At 39.3% G+C, this 17,308-nt stretch overlaps 1 protein-coding gene across 13 annotated transcripts in view; it reads right to left on the bottom strand.

Annotated features, from left to right (window-relative positions):
- The window catches only part of znf618 (zinc finger protein 618), a 37,745-nt gene extending 21,113 nt beyond the window's left edge, over positions 1 to 16,632 (bottom strand). For 9 of the 13 annotated variants that reach the window (XM_030435246.1, XM_030435247.1, XM_030435252.1 and 6 more), the window contains exons 1-5: positions 16,117 to 16,632; positions 4,154 to 4,493; positions 2,875 to 2,952; positions 2,575 to 2,619; positions 2,284 to 2,319 (exon numbers count right to left, since the gene is read on the bottom strand). In XM_030435246.1, the coding sequence (XP_030291106.1) occupies positions 2,284 to 2,319; positions 2,575 to 2,619; positions 2,875 to 2,952; positions 4,154 to 4,466 (472 nt within the window). In that variant the 5' untranslated portion in view covers positions 4,467 to 4,493; positions 16,117 to 16,632. The remainder of the gene's footprint in view (positions 1 to 2,283; positions 2,320 to 2,574; positions 2,620 to 2,874; positions 2,953 to 4,153; positions 4,494 to 16,116) is intronic. The other 4 variants (XM_030435249.1, XM_030435256.1, XM_030435250.1 and 1 more) reach the window with 3 other exon arrangements.
- Positions 16,633 to 17,308: the final 676 nt, after the last annotated feature.

Raw genomic sequence — 17,308 nt, 5'->3', positions numbered from 1 at the left:
TGCCACGTTCTTTTGGGATCACTTGGACGCCTCAATGAAGAAAGTTATATTTAAAATGTACACTTATAAATTGGCATGCCAGTCATTATCAAGTTTAAAGTCTAAATATGTGGCATCGACCAAAATGCTTTACAGGATGTTCCATCCTCTTAAGAATTTAATCTATCAGCGCTTTTTTTTTTTGCAAAGCAGCCTCTCTGGCCTAGTTATTAACACTGTCACAGACCTTTTGGTTACACTCTGCCTGTATTCATCATGCAGCTATAAAATAAACGACTGTAGTTCTGTCTGCAGATGATTGCTTTTTCTTTTCTCCCTGCCATGTTGATAGTGTTGCCTTTCAGCGATGTGCACATTCATGTAATGATTGCTGAGTGTGTGTGTGTGTGTGTGTGTGTGTAGGAAGCTTTATAAATAACTCAAGTACTACGCTAAGGAGGAGTAGGAGTATTTTTAGTCCAAATCAAACTTTCACCGTGATTCCTGAGAGTGATTTTTAAGATGCCTGATAAATGCAGGCCCTGGCAGCGGATATACAATGCAATTAAAGAGCAGCATCCCCACTCATGCATACTTTTATGAGTACAAAAATATAAACGCAACACTTTTGTTTTTGCCCCTATTTTTCACGAGTCAAAATAAAAGGATGCAGGACTTCTTATATGCACACAAAAGGCTAGTTTCTCTCTCCCTTTGTTCAGAAATGTGTTAAAAATCTGTCTTACTGAGCACTTCCCCTTTGCCAAGATAATCTATCCACCTGACAGGTGTGGCAAATCAAGACGCTGATTAAGCAGTGTGATTATTGCACAGGTGTTCCTTGGGCTAGTCAGATGACAGGCCACTCTAAAATGTGCAGTTTTATCACACGACACAATGCCACAGATGTCCCAAGTTTTGAGTGTGGAGTTGGCATGCTGTTTGCATGAATGTCTACCAAGGCTGTTTCCCGTGAATGTTTATTTCACTTCCATAAGCCGTAGCCAATGTTGTTTCTGAGAATTTGGCAGTACACCCTGCTGGAAGAACCAGCATAAACCAGCACCAAAACCAGCACCAAAACACAACATATGCTAGTCTTGCTGGTGACCAGTCACCAACAAGACCAACGTAAGGTGAGCATTTGCCCATATATGGGTAAATGCTCACCTTATGTTGGTTCAATGGCATCTGGTACTTTAGTGAAGTGATCTCTTCAGGAAATTTTGTGAACAGAGTGTCCCCATGGTGGGAGTGAGGTTATGGTATTAGCAGGCATAAGCTACAGACAACTAACACATCTTATTAACGGCAATTGGAATGCACAGAGATACTGTGACAATATCTTGAGGCCCGTTGAAGGTGCGACAATGGTCTTCGTGATCTTCCTGATCTTCCTGATCCTCGTGATCATGTGCTTCAGTGACCCCCGACATTACCTCAATTCACAGCATGATAATGCACAGCCACATGTTGCAAGGATCTGTACAATTTATGGAATTTTAAAACATTCCATGGCCTGTCTACTCAGAGATGTCAGCCATTGAGCATGTTTAAGACACATTGGATTGATGTTTACAATGTTCTAAATCCTTCAAATATTCAGCAACTTCACGCAGCCATTCAAGAGGAGGACCAACATCCGACAGGCCACAAGAAACAACCTAATCAACTTTTTACAAAGGAAATGTGTTTCACTGTAAGAGGAAAATGGTGGTCATGCTAGATACTGACTGCTTTTATTGACCCCCCTCCAAAAAAATCTCTAGCCTCAATAAAGTGAAATCCAGAGTTGAATGCATAATAAATGTATTTTTCAAGGCACACCTGTGCAATAATCATCCTGTCTAAATCAGCATTTTGATATGAAACACCTGTTAGGTGAATGGATTTTCTTGGCAAAGAAACAGTGCTCACTAACATGGATTTAAATAAAAAATGTGATCATTTTGATCAGAAAGTAGCCTTTTGAGAGCAAAGAAAAAGTTTGACATCTTTCATTTTTTTACTTGTAAAAACTGGGACCAAAAGTGTTGTTTCTGTTTAGCGTAGTTACTGCTTTACCTCTTTAAAAACACAGGAATTGTTGTTGTCAGACAAAGAGGGTCCAGTGTGTAGCTTTTGGCTGGGAGGACACTGTCTTAAATATGTTCCAGTGAGATCATTCAGCTAAACTTTAACTAAACTAATTGCATCAGCAAAACATAATTGTGATAATAAGAACATTGTGTCTACATAAGACATGACTGTGCCAGAAATGCTGAGGTTAAGTTGGATGTTGCCTGACAAGTGCTTGATATTCACCTATGGGAAGGCGGCTACAGAAGAGAAGAGACAAGGCTGATGGGAGAAAAGGAGAGAATAAATAATATAGCTTTGAGCCTGCTACGTAACACAGAGAAAAAGATATCGTTTATCTTCAGTTGTAAGTTGCATTGGATTGTTTCTAAGTCAGCTTCATGGAAGATCTTAACGTTATCATGTAAAAACAGCATAATGTCTGTTAAATGAGCCAAGTATGAAAGAAGCAGCTTGTGCTGGCATGCTAATAAACTTGACTGTGTTCACTAGATGAGTGTGCAGACGTGTACTCACTGTTAGGTGTCGGGGGTAGACCGTCTCCAACCATGCTCTCTGATTCTATAGGGGGAAAATAAGTCAGCCTTAAAGAAATCTGCAAGGAGATCAATGTGTGCTCACATCTGCTCCTGGCTTTCAACTAACACTAAAACAATTCAGAGGCCAAAAAATTAAATACAATTCCTGGGCAAAAACGGGACGTGTATGACTCATCTAGAGGAAGTGAATCATTTTAGGTCCAGACTGTCCAGAGAGGAAAAATAAGGCAAGCTTTTTCATTGAGATAAAATACATACGTGAACAAAAATGTCTTACCTCTGTGTGCCCTGACGTGCGTCTGAAAGCAGTTATAGTACTTGTACTTCTTCCCACATACACCACATACATAGGAACCTGCATGAAAAATTCAAAACAATATCATAAAAACAAAGTGACAGTATCTTTAACAATTCCTGCATACAGCATATTTGACTGACGTGAAAGTTGAGACCTTAGTTCTCTCTTGTACTCTTACTAATCCCTATCATAACTACAGTGCATATCTATCTCCCAATTACTTCTTTGAGCATAAACAAAAGATTAACAATAATCAGTTCAAGTTCTAAGCCTGAAGTAAACATAATTTTCCACATTATGTGCACATTAAATGTTTCCTGAATACTAAGATTCTGAGATCTTTTCTTGGCTTTTGCTGCATAATAGTGGAGAATAACAATAAATCTGATTCATTGATTCATATAACAACAATATAAGGAGCCAAGATTTGGGTCAGTGATGATATAAAAGGCATTTCAACTTGTCAGTAGTATACATATATAAAGCTAGCTTACATCTCTAAGCCATGGTCACTGGCTCTAATATTTGAGCTGCCAAAACTGCAATATGGTGCAAAACCTGCAAATGAAACTAATTGTAATCAAATACTTGTTTATTGTATGTACCTAGCTAAAACCACTGTCTAGGTATAATATTTATAATATCTATAATATAAATTTAATATTTATTTCTACCTGTTAGGGTTGTTATGTTGAAGGCTGTAATAAGTGGTGCAGTGAATTATATCAAATTACAGTGGAGGTCTTTGTTATATTTTTCCCTCCTGTTTTATATAAATGGGAACATTATAATCTTTGTAAAAGTAGGATTATTGCCGGGGTAACTATTGCACAGCATTACAAGTCCATAATAAACTCAGAACTGAATGCACATACAGCACATTTGTGTATTTGTGCAAATCATTCAACTAACCTAAACTACAAAATAAAAATCGCTTTTTCACTCATTTGGCCCTTATGGTACAGTCTCTAGCCATGCAGATAGTCTTGGTTTTGTTTGACTTTTCAATTGTGCTCACAGGATTGGAAAATTGCATTTTTAAAAATTCAACAGCAACAACAGGCTTTTCAAAAGGGTCCCATTTCCTCCGTGGAAAGTAGTCCCAATAGAAAAGTGCCTACAGCAAAGGTCTGTGGGTTATCCTGAGTAACCAGGACATTCTTTTCTTTCAGTCAGGAAGCAAGGTCAGGGTCAAGAGACACCAGACCAGATAGCAGTCAGGGAACGCATATATGTATGCATATGTATGTTCACACACCTATGCATGAGTCTGTGCTCTTCGTTGGAGGAGGAGTACCAAGGGCAAACATACCCTCGGACTGAGATCTACGGGATCCGGCACCGGTTGCTCCTCCTTCATTTCCTCCAATGACAACACAGATCTCAGCAGGGTTGGCATCACCCACTTTCCCATTACTTGTCTCCGAGGTCCCTGGCTCTTTCTTTATTGTGACAGGTGGTGGAGTGGAACTCTTTGATTTTGGGGCTGCGGATGGTGAGGGGCCATCTGTGGCTGCATTCCCACCGTCCGCCTGCTCCTTCCCAGGATTGGGTGCCTCTTGTGCACTCATGACTCCACCTCCTCTGAGCCTGTGCTTCTGTAACAGGGGAATAAACAGCAGAGAGACAGAAAAAGACAAAGCTTTATCTCTTGTAGCAATATAAAGTCTTGATTGAGGCTGGACTTCTTGCCATGTTCATAGTATAAGCTTTGGCTTGCACCTACATGACTGCCTGCACTTAGTAATCCAAATTGTGAGACACGTAGCCCTCTTTTTCTAAATACTTAAGAGGTGTGTGAGCTCAAACAGCACAGGATCCACCACCGGTACTATCTGTGATAGTGTAAATATGAAGGCAGGAAAAAAAAAAACAGACAAAATTGTCCTGTTAGCCATGAAGAGCAGACTGGCTTAACTGTTCATGAGTGACCTTTGATGACATAAATTCCACAGCTTTGTGACACCCAAGTGCTCTAATTTCAGAAATATCCAAATTACACAACTTGCCACTTCAGCACAGGGCTATAAAAGGCCTTGTTAAGAGAATGTGCTCGAAAGGCAACCAAGCAAAACAGAGTTATGCCAGGATGACTGATATTATGGAAAGAGGGGAAAATTGGTCATCTAATAATAGCACACCAATACAGCAACAACAAGCCTTTTCATAGCCCAAATACACCTTTCTCTGGATATGACACATGACCAAGAAGCCTCCTCACACAGGCCAGTGAATTTGATAATATTGACAAAACATTTACGGATTCAGTTCAAATTGCTAACATCTTCAGTTTTAAAAAAGTACTGTTAGCTCAGTCTTCCAGTTTTTGCAACACTGAACAGGCTTAATAGTTGTGCAAGTTGTGTGTTTTCTTGATTTCCTAATATCTTTTGCAACTTTTATATGGAAGCTCAACCATGCTTTTAAAGATTCTAGGATCAATTTAATGAACAACTGTAACTTCTGTGTATCCCACAATTTTGTTCGTTATGGCATAAGGGACATTTGACCTCCAGTTGGTGCTTCAGGAAAGGACTTAACACAGCCAGGATTCATTATCTTGGGCCAAATGCAGTCACAGTCAAAAGTTTATATACACTAAGACAACATATATCATGTCAGCCCCAATGATTTCTACAGCTCTAATTTTTCTGTGATGGAATGAGTGGAACATATACGACTTTGTCACAAAAAAAAAAAAACCCATGAAGTTTAGCTCAGTAAATGTGACCAAATCTACTGGATTGAAAATATACAAACAGTAATTCTACCATTTGGTTTAATGTCCCTTGGACATTTTTAACCTTAATTAGGCACATTTGATAGCCATCCACAAGCTTCTGGCAGGCCCCTGGTTGAATATTTAACCACTCCCCTTGCCAGAATCTGTGACGTTCAACCAAATGTGTTTGCTTCCTGGCACTGACTTGTTTCTTATGCACAGTCCACATGTTCTCGATGGGGTTCAAGTCAGGACTTTGGAAAGACCATTCCAAAACCTCAAATCTAGCCTGATTTAGCCATTACTTTACCACTTCTGATGTGTGTTTGGGATCATTGCCTTGTTGGAACACCCAACAGTGACCATAGCCAATCTTCTGGCTGATGATTTTAGGTTTTCCTGAGGAATTTCGGGATAATCTACCTTCTTGGTTATTCCATTTACTTTGTGACCAAATCTGCTGGGTCCAAAATACACATACAATAAATTAAATGACCATCAATGTAGAAAATTATGTGAATTATGATACTCCCACTAGACACAGCCACAAACACTACAATGGGAAAGTGTAAGGAGCTCAGCATTTATCTGGAAAAGCACATTATGGATTTGAACAAGTCAGGAAAGTCTGTTGGAGCCATTTCAAAGCAGTTACAAGTCACAAGAACAACTGTGCAAACAAGTGTTTGGAAGTATAAAGTGCATGACCTAGTTGTGTCACTGCCACGATCAGGAAGAAAATTCCAACGATCACCTGCTACTGAGAGAAAATTAGTCAGGGAGGTCAAGAGTCAAACAAAAACCACCAAAGACTAAGACTGCGATGAATTAGAAACTGCTGGAAGGCAGGTGACAGTGTCCACAGTCGAGCCTGCATTACATCAACATGGGCTGAGAGGCTGCTATGTAAGAAAGAAGCCCCTCACTCCAGACATGGCAAATTAAGGTTTGACTGAAGTTTGCTGCTGATCATATGGAAAAAGAATAAGCTCTCTAGAGGAAAGTTCTGCAGATGAAATAAAATGGAGCGCAGCAATATGTTTGGAGGTGAAAAGGTGAGGCCTTTAACCCCAAGACCACCATACCAACTGCCAAGCATGGTGGTCATAGTATTATGCTATGGGGCTGTTTTTGCTGCCACTGGATCTGGTGAGAGTAAATAGAATGATGAAGAACGAGGATGATCTCAATTCTTCAGGAAAACCTAAAATCATCAGCCAGATGATTGGGTCTTGGGTGCAGTTGGGTGTTCCAATAGGACAATGATCCCAAACACACATTAAAAGTGGTAAAGGAATGGCTAAATCCTATATCTGTACCAATCTGGGCTATCAACCGTTACCCCGGTACCTATCAAACCAAATGGTACTTTTATGGAGCATTACACTTCTTTGACAAACCATCCATTTCATAGCAAACATTGCCATTCAAGCTTTCAATTTGAGCATTTCTAGTTGATGGTTTCTATTTTGGTCCTTTTCCAGTTTTACTGAAAAAGCTTTATGTGAATTTTTCCATTGCCATTTTCAATGCAGAGTATTTGTTAAGCATGTTTTTTATGTTTTTCCAACCCACAGTGTCTTGTTTCACCAGTGGCAGAAGCTGTGGAGCAACCTGTGTGCACCTGTGTGCTTTTACCTACACTGCAATGGACTGTAAGTGTGAGAAGAAATTAGCAGACCAGATGTGTTTACATTCAAAGGTTATCTATGGGACCTTGTTGTGCATTTTTATACCACTAAATAAAATAAATACTGTTGTTGAAAAGAGAAGATGTCTTTGCACTTTACTACGGAATAAACCAGACTGCAGCTCAATGAAATATAAGCCTAGTTCGTACAGCTTTAATCAAAGGCTCAGAACTACAAATATAAGCCACAGATCTTTAAAATTTAATGTGTAATGCATCCATCTGCATTACAAGTGTGAAGCCAAGCTCCTCTGTGTTAAAGACTTCGTTCAACCCATTTCTGACTGTGTCCTGCGGAGGACTTAACACTTACGTTTAATGATGGCCAGATTATGATGACCCTAGTAGTAAAAGTAATGTAAATTACTTTCACATAATTTCATTTGTTTTCCTCAATAAAAACATTTTTGTAAGCAGATTAAATTTGCCAATGTAAACTGATCAGGTTGCTGACCTAATTAAAAAAAACTTCTGTCAAGGTAAACCATGCTTTTTTTCTATCAGCTATCACTGATCTACATTTTCTTACATTTGAAAGTAGCAGTGCAATACAACAGCTTGTCATCAATGTGTAAATTCAATACATCATCAAATACCGTGCGTACTTACACGTAAAAATATAAACACAAATGCGACAAATTACAGTTCAAGATTGATGATTTTCTTTCTGTGCACACAAAAAGCTTACTTATCTCCAATTCTGTTCACAAATGTGTTAAATCAGTGTTAGTGAGCAATGCTCCTTCGCTAAAGCATTCCATCCACCAGACAGGTGTTGCATATCAAGATGCTGATTAAACAGGATGATCATTGCTGTTATGGCTGCAGAGGTGTTCACCAGAGCTGGTGCCTGTAAACTGATAAAATGTTCAATTCACAAACCACAAGTTGTCTCCAATGTTGTTTCAGAGAATTTGGTGGTAGTTCAATGAATATTTAACTGGCAACAGCTCTAGTAGACATTCCAATAGCATACTGACATCTGTCGCATTGTGTGATAAAAACAACAAACAAATAAAAAAATGTTTTAGAGTGGCCAGCCCAACAGACACCTGTGTAATAATCATGCTGCTTAATCAGTACCTTGATATGCCACACCTGTCGGGTGGATGGATTATCCTGGCAAAAGAGAAGTGCTCAGCGACTCAAAATGTCAGAGGAATAAGCTTATGTGTGCACAGAATAGTCCTGAAGCTTTACTTCAACCAGGAGTGAGAACAGAAGTGCTGCATTTATATGATACTGGATTGTACAGGTGTACCTAGTCAAGTGGCCACTGAGTGTATTCTCAAATTTAAATGTATGTTGTAGAATACACTGGAATAATAATTTTAAAAAATTAGAAAAAAAAAGTGATGATGTATGTTTCACTTAAAGCTTTTATCAATATATGATAAAGGCATCCCAGTTACTTTATAGCTTAAGTTTAAATATCACAGTGACCATTACCAGTGAAACTTATACATTACAGTAACCTCGCTGTTTCATGAATTATCAACATAAATATAACAGATGAAACTATTAGATGTTTAATTCAGTATTCAATCAACAGTCAATTTTTGATAATGTCAACTGCTGCACTTCCATGTGGTATATTACAGTAAATTTGGGGGGATATTTTGGACTACTGGTCAGACGACAAGGACATTTGAAGACATCGCCTTGGATTCATTAAGGTCTTATATTTTCTCTGTTCATTTTTTTTTGTTCAAAATAGAGAAATAATCAGCAGACTATTAATTCAAATAATATACTGTAAAACAAAATGTGAAACAAAAATATGCAGCCTATTTGTCGACCAAAGGAGCAACCAATCACATATGATTCATACTGTCTTTGTACATTTATTCAATATTTACCACTCTGGATGTCCATAGCAGGTTTAAAATGCCGGTTTGAAGGGATCATGTGTTTCAAGTCAGTGAATCAGATAAGCCATCATTCTCTATATAGAAAGCTAGAAATCAGAGAAGCGGCTCGAAATTGGAACTCCTACAAAAATATTTTGGGTCAGCAAAGTCAGTGGCCCATTTATTGTCTACGCAGCAGTGCCAAATTTTACATCCCAGTGACACCATAAACTAAATGGTCAGCTCTCTATTTTCTGGCTTAAGGATTGAGCTTTCTTGGGTAGAACTGAATTCTTTTCACATTCTTATTGAAGTGCCTTTCTTGAGGAAACCCCAAATGTTGCTGATCAGGGAACAAAATTGTACCTATTCATATCATTTGAGAAGTAAAGGAAAAAAATGTTTTGTTTCTAGTACATTTATGTCCAAACTGTACATGTCCCTGTCTCTGTTTTTACAAATATCATTGAAGCCCTGTATTACAGAACACACCTATAATAACAGCTCAGCTTTCATGGTGTTTGTCTCTAAAAATATCTCTTGAAAACGATCATTACAAGGCTTGGTGCAATGGGCAGTATTACCCGTGGTATACAGACCACAATATTACATCAGTGTGATTTTAAAACGTCCATACTGTCATGTAATTTTCTGTAAAACTCTTAATTCAATAAACCATGCAGCAGACATGCACCACCAAATATGACTAAACCTGTGAAAACAAAAATAATAAGCACCCGTGAGTGAAAAGGATTCAGTTTTAACATTTTCTGACTCATGGAGAAATATGATGTAACTACAGATAAATTATGGGAGTAATTTTTCTGGCCAAAATAAACAGCTCCAATATGGCAGTGGTTTAGGTTCAGCCTGGAGCCAGCTTCTCCCTGCAGGCAAGTTTGTTCATGGTGTACAGGAAATTTAAATTTTGGGAGGCCTGTTTTTCCTTTTTACTGCAGAGGGGACCAAAAAAGGCTTAATTATGGTATGTGGATTGCCTTTTTCATAAAAAAGCAATATGAAGGTAACTGACAATGTTTTTATAATCGTCCTCTTGCTGAAAATGCTGTGTGAAAAGAGTGTTTCTGCGAAAATTTAACAGTGTGTCAGGAAAAATACAGTAAAGCCAGACCTCTCTGTCTCAGCCGTTTTTAAAAACGCAGCCCGAGGGAAGCAATTTCAAAGTCGACAACACCAGTATTTGGCAGCGTTCTGGCAGAACTTACACTGGTATGAAAATTTTGCTCCGTGACAAGTCTAATCCCCCACGCATACAAAAAGCAATGTGTCATCATTGTTGTTTTATGAATGATCGAGTAAAGGCCTTCCGTCAGCTTAAATTCCAGCCAAAACAAATGACGACAGCACAACTATAGTGACTCTTATCTGTGATGCATTTATTATGTCTCTATAAATTATTAACACTAAAGGGGATGCATCGATCATGTCACATGCTATAGGACTTGTGTTAAGTTCTTCAAAGCTGTTGAATAAAGGTCATATTGGAGGCTTTTTAGGACCGGTTACAACCAGCAATTTAACTTCCTTAGGATGTTTAATCAGCAATCAGTGGTTCCTGTTATTCCTTAACAAGTTTTACAGAAAGATCCAACCTAAGAGTCCAATTGCACGGCAGTTTATTCCCATTCTATGCGAGCGAAGGGGCAAATAATATTTTGAGACTTGAGTGGACTTTGACTGGCTGAGTCGAAGCCTTAGCCAATAGCAAAGATGTTTGTGTAGTTGAAACCTCTAATGGACTACAAACCAGCTAACTGGGTTCGGTGTGCCTCTCATCCAGCACAGCCCCACACTCAGCACTGGTAGAAAATTGACTTTGCCTGCATTTGCATTATGTGAGACCGTGCCCGAAGAAACCATGCAAAAGTGACTGTTAGGCCAGAGATATACTTGCTGTTGAGCCACGCACTTGCGTAGACAACGGGCTGCATGCTGAACGCAGCTGTTTACATAATTGCCTATATACAACGCGTGTTAGCAGAGTGGTGCACGTAAGCTTGCTGTTCAATGTTGACATGCTTACTGACACCTGGCCCTGTCACATCCTTGTAGAGGTGCTAAACTGATTTAGATTTTACATAAAAATATAAGCTTCTAAAATACGACACCTTGTTAAAGATTGCCGTGTGACCCCTGACAAAAAAGAAAGTGCCAAACGATGCCTAAAGTAGATAAACCAGCTCTACCTCAACCTGCTACAACAATAAAATGTCATACAGATCAGTCACAGAGAAACATTTGTAGTACTTTTACTTTCACTACCTAAATTCTGCTTCTACTTTTACTAAAGCACCACCATTGCCCCTTACATCTATCATTGTCTCTTCCTCGTCTTCTAAAAGTCTGCTTTTGTTTACTGAAAGAACAAGAGGTCCTCTGTTAGCACTGTTAGCTCATGACATGCTAACAAAAGGTCCCCAGTGCTCCCTGAGCACTACTAGCTTATTCTATAGCTCAGAGGAGAAAGTCTGTCTACTGGAGTCCCACGTGGACTCACTCCTGTGCTGTCCAGCTCAAGTCTGTTTGTGGTTAAAGAAAGCTAGCCGCCAACAGCTACGAGACGGAGATCGAGCAGCCATGATGGATCGAGCAGTGAAATCAATGTCGGACTGACTATTCTATGCTCCACCTATTTTATGACTGGTTTTTTTTTCTCTTTCCTTTTGATCAGGTAGTTTTTAGACCGCCAGTTGAGTAATTTGTAATGGACATGGTCTGATATTGATCCTGATTGATCGGAGTACACCCACTGTGGGGGGAACAAAGCAATGCATCTCACTGCCTTTCTTAAACCAACATGAACTGACTTTTATCATCCATAATCAATAAGAGCTCCCTCAAGTCATCCATTTAATATTTCCTGTGCAACATTCTAAATGCATACCCTAAATACATGAAATGCCTGTTGTGGCCTGTTTTTTTCCTCTAATTAAAGTCAAAATGCAAAATTAGCCATCTGGCCTTCTGTTCTTTCATAGTCTAAGCCTTCTGATATACTGTAACCTACAGCACCACGCAGAAGGGAAAATCTAAAACAGATGTACGTTTGCTTGATGTTCCCTCGCAAATAAAGGACAACTTAAACCAACTAAAACAAAAGGTCAACGGAGATAAATACCACAAGACTTGGAAACATAGTTAAATAATAAATATGCATATTAAGAATCCATAAACAGTACAGTCTAATTAGCATTTCCGTAAAGAGGTGTAGGTGGCAATTTATTAAACTAGTTTTCTCTCCGCGATGTGTTTTAAAATGTCACTGGATCTAGGGTTAAAGAATAAGGAGGTTAGGCATACAAGAAAAACATCACTAGGACATACCTCTGCTCAGAATTCAGCGCTTAGTAGAGGTACTTAAAATAATTGGCCTATATTTGGGCAGTACTGTATCTGCCTCTGCACAATAATGAAGTAAATCAATCACTGTGCTCGGTTAAAGCAAAAAAATAATAATCGTGTGCGTCGAACTTGGGGGGGGGGGGGGGGGGGATTTTCTTACTTTGAATTGTACCCTACATTGCCAAAAAAACTCTGTGCTGTGCATGCTAAGCAGACTGGAGTGGAGATTCCAAATATAAAATACAAATTTGTTTAAGGCTCAGGAAAATGTTTCCACTCTGGAGGGATTAAAAATAGGAATCAGCTAAAATGGGGGGGGGTGGAGGGGGGGTCACTTCAATCACTGCATGTTTGTATTATCCACAGCAGAGTCAGTGACTAGGAGCAAAGGGTTGACCAAAACCTGTTTCACACTAAATGCTTTGCTTTCCCTGTTTCTTTAATCAAATGCACATTTCCCTGTCCTCTGTAATAAATGTCTTCCAAGATGGTGTATGACCAATGATTTCAAAAAGCAATAATGCAGAGAAATGGATAAATCCCCCCCCCCCAGCTTCCCCTTCACCTCATACACACACACACGCATGCGGGATGCTCTGGAAAAAGAAACTGTGTCGTCTAGTAAAATTCCATCAGCATACACTCAAAACCCCCATAAAAACCTTTTCAATCTATATGTTAATGCCACGAATTAAAATTTAATAACAAGAGATATTGAAAAGCAGACTTGAATTATACAAAAATAAATCCTGAAAGATCAGGCCCCTAAAATTAGAAATTCAGGGCGGTATCCGGTCTGCTGTTAAACCCCTTGTAGGCTGGCAGATTAAATTTTTGATGAAAATCAAAATTACACTGCACACTGACGCAGGCGCAGCAAACCTGGCACTATTGTGATTTATGGATTCATTAAACCCGCGGGAGTTTCACCCCTCCCCTTTTCACTCAAAGAAATGAGATTTGCTTTGCTGAAAATTTGTATTTTCAGAAAAGCTACTCAGGCTCTGCTTTACCTTCAGAAAATGGTCAAGGCAAAAAAAAGGCAGCCTCTGTGTACATAACCACTGCACGTAAACAGGCCCTAATTTTCATTGCTGCAGCAATTGAACGTCCTTATGCATTATTCATGAAACCAATAAGGTTCATTTTTAAAAAGGAGGAGGCAGGAAAATATGTGCAGAATGCACAGAATTTTTTTTTTTTTTAATGCAGCAGCCCCAACCCCTGAAAAGCCATTCCCTTGAGACTAATTTAAGTGAAGCCATTTTCAGACATTTTCGACATGCCAATAGCAGAACAATAAGATGCTCACAATGTTTTAAAAAAGGATGTATGTTTGCTCAGACACATCTAAGCACAAATCAGGAGGCTGTACTAGTGCATTAACAAAAAAAGAACTGGCATGACATCAAAGATAGAGACTCTTTGTGTAACATCACTTACCCTTTAAATAGAAAACAAAACCTCTGTACTAAGTTAATGACAATCAGAGCAAGCAACTGTGTTTCAAACAGCGAAACCCACAGGCTGCGATATGATCCCTCACCATCTTGTGTTTATCAGTGCCTGAGGGGGACAAGTTTCACCTCTCCATCCAAACTATTTGCTCCAAATATCCACAGTGAAACAAAGCTTTTGTTCATTAAAGCACAGACAGAGCAGCATTCCTCCTACCCAACTTAAAAACGAGAACACTCCCAGAATACAGTGCCCATTAACCATATCAGGGTTTAAGGTGTTTTTCATTTCAACACTGCAGCATTACTTCTGAGAGCTTTCTAACTTATTACTTGGTCTTTCAGGTATTCTGCATATACACATTCCCTTCAATGACAGAGGGATCCAACCCTATTAAACTCATGACACTGGTTGCCTCTCCTTCACCAACTCAAACTCCTGCATTTTGATTAGATTTTTCCAAGCAAAGGTCAGAATTTACACCCAGATTTTGCATACCAACCATACTATTTCCACCAGCTCTTTGAATTTATACAGATTTGAAGGTCAGCATTTAAATTACCCACAGCAAAATGGCCTCCGCAGTTTTCCCTAACATTAAAATAAAAAGCAAGCCATGCAAGATGGGAAACTGTTTGGCGTCTGCAGGATTAATATAAACAGTAGAGGCACTGGTTGTGATTGTTTTTCCTGCCCCTCAAATTATGCTGACATGGTCTCTTTTTCTTCTTCCAGTGCTGTTCACTTCACTCTGGATAGTTATTTTTTTCCGCTCACACATTTCCAATCTCTAGAAATAAAAGTCACAAATTGTTCCATGTTTACCGAGCAGTGAATTATATCTGCATTCCCAGCGAATACACACAAATACACACTCACGGAAGAACAAGCAAGGACAAACAAGGAACATTACAGCCAATGTGTATGTCGAGCTGAAAAGGTCCAGGGTGGATTTGAGAGCTGTGTGTTTTTATCTTTATTTCTCTGGCACATTAAAAAAGATTTATCAAATGGCAAACAGTTTGTTTTTTGTTTTAAAATGCTTTAACTCAAGCCCAGAACATCCATCATGAATAAGAAAACAAAGAATTATTAAATTAACTTGCACAGCTGCTTTTTCTTTTCTTTTCTTTTTTTTTTTTTTTTGGAAAGGTCATTTTGCATTAATTAACATTAATGAAAGCACCAGATGCTTAAGCTTAATTTGTGGGTAATCACTTCCGGGTTGGCGTCCACTCCTTATTAAAAAAGCATTTAAAAAAAAATAAAGAAAAATGAATCTTCATGCACACAAACTAACATTCAATTAAAAAACAAAACTAGTCTCATTACTAGTCTCATTTCTTTTTTTAATTTGTCAAAATGACTGCCTACAGGTGGCGCCAATGACACGCAGTTTTTCTAAAAATCCCCCCCTCCTCTTCCTCCTCTCTATGTTCCTAAAAATAAAATTCCAACTGTATTTTGACATGACGACACTTTAGCGGCTCTTCTCGGCTCTCCACGCCGAACACGGAGCCGTCAAATACCCGCAAAAGTGTCGCCAATGTTGCGTGAGTTTCAGGGCGAACGATCAACTCCGGAGCTCTGCTCTAAAAATTTGCTGGGAAAAATTCACAAAACATGGCTGCAGGAGGTTTTTGTGTTTCAGATTGTTCCTCCCCTCGCCGTCCTTCATGTTGCCACTATCGCCTGGTTGCCCCCCCCCTCTCCATCGGCACAACACGGTGTTTTTAAACCCGGGGCTTGGTGTCGTTATACGCGGGGGCTTTACTAAAAAAGGTGCACAGACGACTAGTCAGCAGTTAACACGGGGAAAAACTTCCATTACAAAAATTCAGCTCCCCCCCCTCCAAAAAAAACAAAACACAACACACATCAACAGATTAGCTCCATTTCGGATGGCTTCAAAAAAAAAAAAGCCTGCACCTGGTTTCTCTTTTTTTTTTTTTTAGTGTGCAGGGCAGTAGTGCAAAAAAGGAAACACCGCCAGCTTCTCGTCTTGTTCAGAAAAAGAAGAGGACTGAAACTTAACACCCCTAAGTGAAATTTCACCTCCCCACCCCCGAGAGGAAAAAAAATAAAAAATTTAAGGATTTTTTTTTTTAAATGAGGAAAAAAAAACGTTTGTGACATACCTCCAAAAACGATGCAGCTCATGCGAAAACAGGCTCCCTCGCTCCACGAAAATCTTCCCTCCCAGACCAGAGGTGACTGCACAACTGCTTCCTCTCCCCCCCCCCCCACAAAAAAATAATAAAAAAAAAATTGTGAATTAGTTATGAGAAATTCCAAATGTTAAAATTTCCACCACCAGCCGCCTCTCTCTTCTCTCCCTCCTCTCTCTCTCTCTTCCTCTCTCTCTCTCCCCCTTCGCCGCGACACGCTACGTTACATTTTAGAAAGAGTAATGGCGTAATGAATCATGAATTTGCCGAAAGGTTTTTTAACTCCAGGTCCGTGCAGGCTCCCCCCGTTTTTCTGCCCTTTTTGCAGAGGCGAGGCGGCGGCGGAGGAGCGGAGGAGGAGGAGGGGTGGTGGAGGATTCTGTTGCGGTTCCTCCTGTAGGAAATTTCGTCCGCCATATACAAGGGCAGATTCCGAAATTGCAGCGCCGGCCTGTATATTAGCCTTGATGTTGAAAAAAAAGAAAAAAAAAAAAAAAAGAAAGAAAAAGGAAAAAAGTCTGGGAAGAAGACAGAGGGGAGGGAAAAAATGGTTGGTCGACTATAAAGTTACGCGGGGAAGTGAGGAGGGGAGCGCGGCTGGAAATTACGCAGAGGGGGAATACAAAATATAAATAAATAAACATAAATCATCTAAACAAATCAGGCTCAGACAGCTGTTTTATTAAGATAACAGCTTCTGATCAGGTTCATGTTTATGCCCAATGACATATAGAAATGGTCTGTGTAACAATCTTAAGTTTCACTTTCCAAATGTTTCCACTGTTGCTCATTCTAACGGGTAAAAGAGGAAACACAAACCCTGATTGATGTATTTTTTTCTTCCTTTTAATTTGCTCATTGAATCCACACAAACACTTGACAACACACTCACTCACTCAATCCACTCCTGTTCACTGCTGCAGTATCTTCCACTTGCAGCTTTTTTAAGGTGACTCGTCCCGGGAAAGGTTTTGGTCGGCCAACAAATTTCGATTTCAAAACCTCACTCTCAGAATTAGCAATCCTTTTTTTTCTCTCTTTCAAAATAGTTTTTGTTTCTAGAATGAAGTTTTCGAACTCGGAAGTTCATGAAGCAGCTTTGGCTCGTCAGGACATAATTTGACGTGTTTCCATTGTGTATACTGTACAAGTACAGGCTGTA

This window comes from Sparus aurata, chromosome 12, assembly GCF_900880675.1.
Source record: "Sparus aurata chromosome 12, fSpaAur1.1, whole genome shotgun sequence".
NCBI lineage: Eukaryota > Metazoa > Chordata > Actinopteri > Spariformes > Sparidae > Sparus > Sparus aurata.
The sequence above is the reverse complement of the archived record's forward strand: the minus strand, read 5'-3'. Positions and strand labels throughout refer to the sequence as shown.